The 2,241-nt window shown below is 41.4% G+C and overlaps 1 protein-coding gene across 1 annotated transcript; it reads right to left on the bottom strand.

Moving 5' to 3' along the window:
- Positions 1-920: 920 nt before the first annotated feature.
- On the bottom strand, positions 921-1,862 carry LOC116599956 (olfactory receptor 9I1-like). The gene has a single exon (XM_032359890.1). It carries the CDS (start codon positions 1,860-1,862, stop codon positions 921-923), a length of 942 nt encoding a protein of 313 aa, XP_032215781.1.
- Between the last annotated feature and the right edge of the window lie 379 nt (positions 1,863-2,241).

The raw sequence follows: 2,241 nt of genomic DNA, 5'->3' as shown, positions 1-2,241 counted from the left end.
GTGGCAGTCAGATTCATAGTTATCTGTCTTCTAACCATAAAGTAAATGTCCTACAGGAAATGGAAGTAGGTAGTGGTTTTCATGACTGCAGAACAGAAAACAGCTTGAGATGGTCCTCGAAAAATCCTTCAGAAATTAAATAGAGCTTCTGACCTTTGGTGATCAAGGAATATTCCAGAAAGTTATATGTGGGATTCAGTTCAGCTCTACATCAGATCAAATTATTTCTAATAATTGATGCAAATCATTACATCTTTCTTTTAGTCTCCAGTGTCTTGGTCCTCCACGTTCTCTTAGGAAGTAGGTAATGTATTCTAGGTGAACATTTCCCAATTTACATCTCCTTTCCCCTCTATTTTTCCTTCCTGTCCTTCACTATGTGTGTTTTCTATGACAAACACCTAACCTGGATATGATTGAATGTTGAAAAAAGGTTTCTTTGGTCAAGGCTGATTTCCACCCTACTACCCACAACCAAAGAATGTAACTGTCCTCACCCTGTAAACAAAAAGCTATTGTTCTATATTATTCAAATGCAAAAGTTAGCTTAGCAGCTTGAATTTTTTTGAATTCATAGCTGAGAAAACACTCAGCAATACCCAGGACAAGTAAAAAAATCAATTTTACATTTTATAGCATGTTATTATTTATAAAGTCCTTGGCATTCCATCTCTCTTGATCCTGGCTTTAATCATAGCAAGGCAGAAATTTTTACTGACATGAAAACTAGGACAGAAAATTTCTGGCTGAAGGCCATAGAGCTAATAAAGAAGTTGCTGGAACCCAAAGCTACATGTTTTTTTTTCTTTTTTTTGCTTCAGTATGTCTTTGTAATCATGAAATCTGGTTAATGTGCTAAGGAGAGAAGCCAAACCTGAAGAATGATCTGCAGGAACTTCTAAGTCAATGGAGCTCAAGTCTTAGTCTACTTGGGAAAACTTCATCCCATTGAGAACTTTCTTCAGAGCCTCCTTCACTTCCTTGTTTCTCAAACTGTAGATCATTGGGTTCAGCATAGGGATGACCACAGTGTAAAATACTGACACAATCTTGTCTTCCCCAAGAGATTTGCCCATGTTACCTTTCAGGTATATGAATATGAGTGTCCCAAAGAAAAGAGCCACTGCAGTCATGTGAGAAGCACAGGTGGAGAAGGTCTTGGCTTTGCCACCTGCTGTATGAATCTTCAGAATAGCCTGAATGATGAAAAAGTAGGATATCAGAATCACTGAAATGCTGGTTGTAATGACTAAGAAAGCTAAGAGGTAGATGACTCGTTCCCTTGACGTGGTGTCACTACAGGCAAGCTTCAGCAGGGGTGGGAGGTCACAGAAGAAGAAGTCCACATGGTTGGATTTACAGAAGGAAATCGAGAAGGTACACCCAGTGCGGATCACAGCATTGACCATGGCTCCAGCGTAGGCCGCAGCCACCAGCCCCAGACAGGTCTGTGGTGTCATGGCAGTGGCATAGAGAAGGGGGTTACACACAGCCACATAGCGGTCATAGGCCATCACAGCCAAAAGGAAACATTCAGTGCTAGCACAGAGGGTGAAGAAGAAGAACTGAGTGGCACAGCGCTCATAGGTGATGGCTGTCTTATCAGTACCCAAGGTCTCAAGAGACTGAGGGACGATGACAGAAGAGTAGCAAACATCCAGGAAGGAAAGATGACGGAGGAAGAAGTACATGGGGGTTTGGAGACGAGAGTCTCTCTGAATCAATATGATCATGCCCAGGTTGCCCACCATGGTAATGACATAGAGGACCAGAAAGCCGAAGAAGAGGCCCATCTGCAGCCCTGTCGGCAGCTGGAACCCCAGCAGAATGAATTCTGTCACCACAGTTCCATTGTCCGCCATGAATCCTGGGTTGTCTACTGAAAAAATAATAATAATAAAATCTCATTAAAGACCAGTTAAGGTGATGGATCATTCTCAGCAATGATAATAATCTTGTAAATTTGTCAAGCCCTTTACATTTTTTTTTGCAAACTTTATTTCATTTGATCTTTTGGAAATCCTTTGAGCATATATTGTTAATCCCATTCTTGAGAGAATTATATGAGGGTCAAAGAGGTGAATGACTAGTTCATGATTTCATGGCAAAGAGGCAAAGCTGGACCCGAGAACTCTGTTCCTTGGGCATTTCCAAACTTCTGACAGGTGCCAAATTGGAAAGTTTCCTCAGCCTCACTGCAGAGCCAGAAAACATCCCTTCATTGGAGAAACCCTATTGGTA

Source organism: Mustela erminea, chromosome 9 (assembly GCF_009829155.1).
Source record: "Mustela erminea isolate mMusErm1 chromosome 9, mMusErm1.Pri, whole genome shotgun sequence".
In the NCBI taxonomy this organism is placed as follows: domain Eukaryota; kingdom Metazoa; phylum Chordata; class Mammalia; order Carnivora; family Mustelidae; genus Mustela; species Mustela erminea.
The sequence above is the reverse complement of the archived record's forward strand: the minus strand, read 5'-3'. Positions and strand labels throughout refer to the sequence as shown.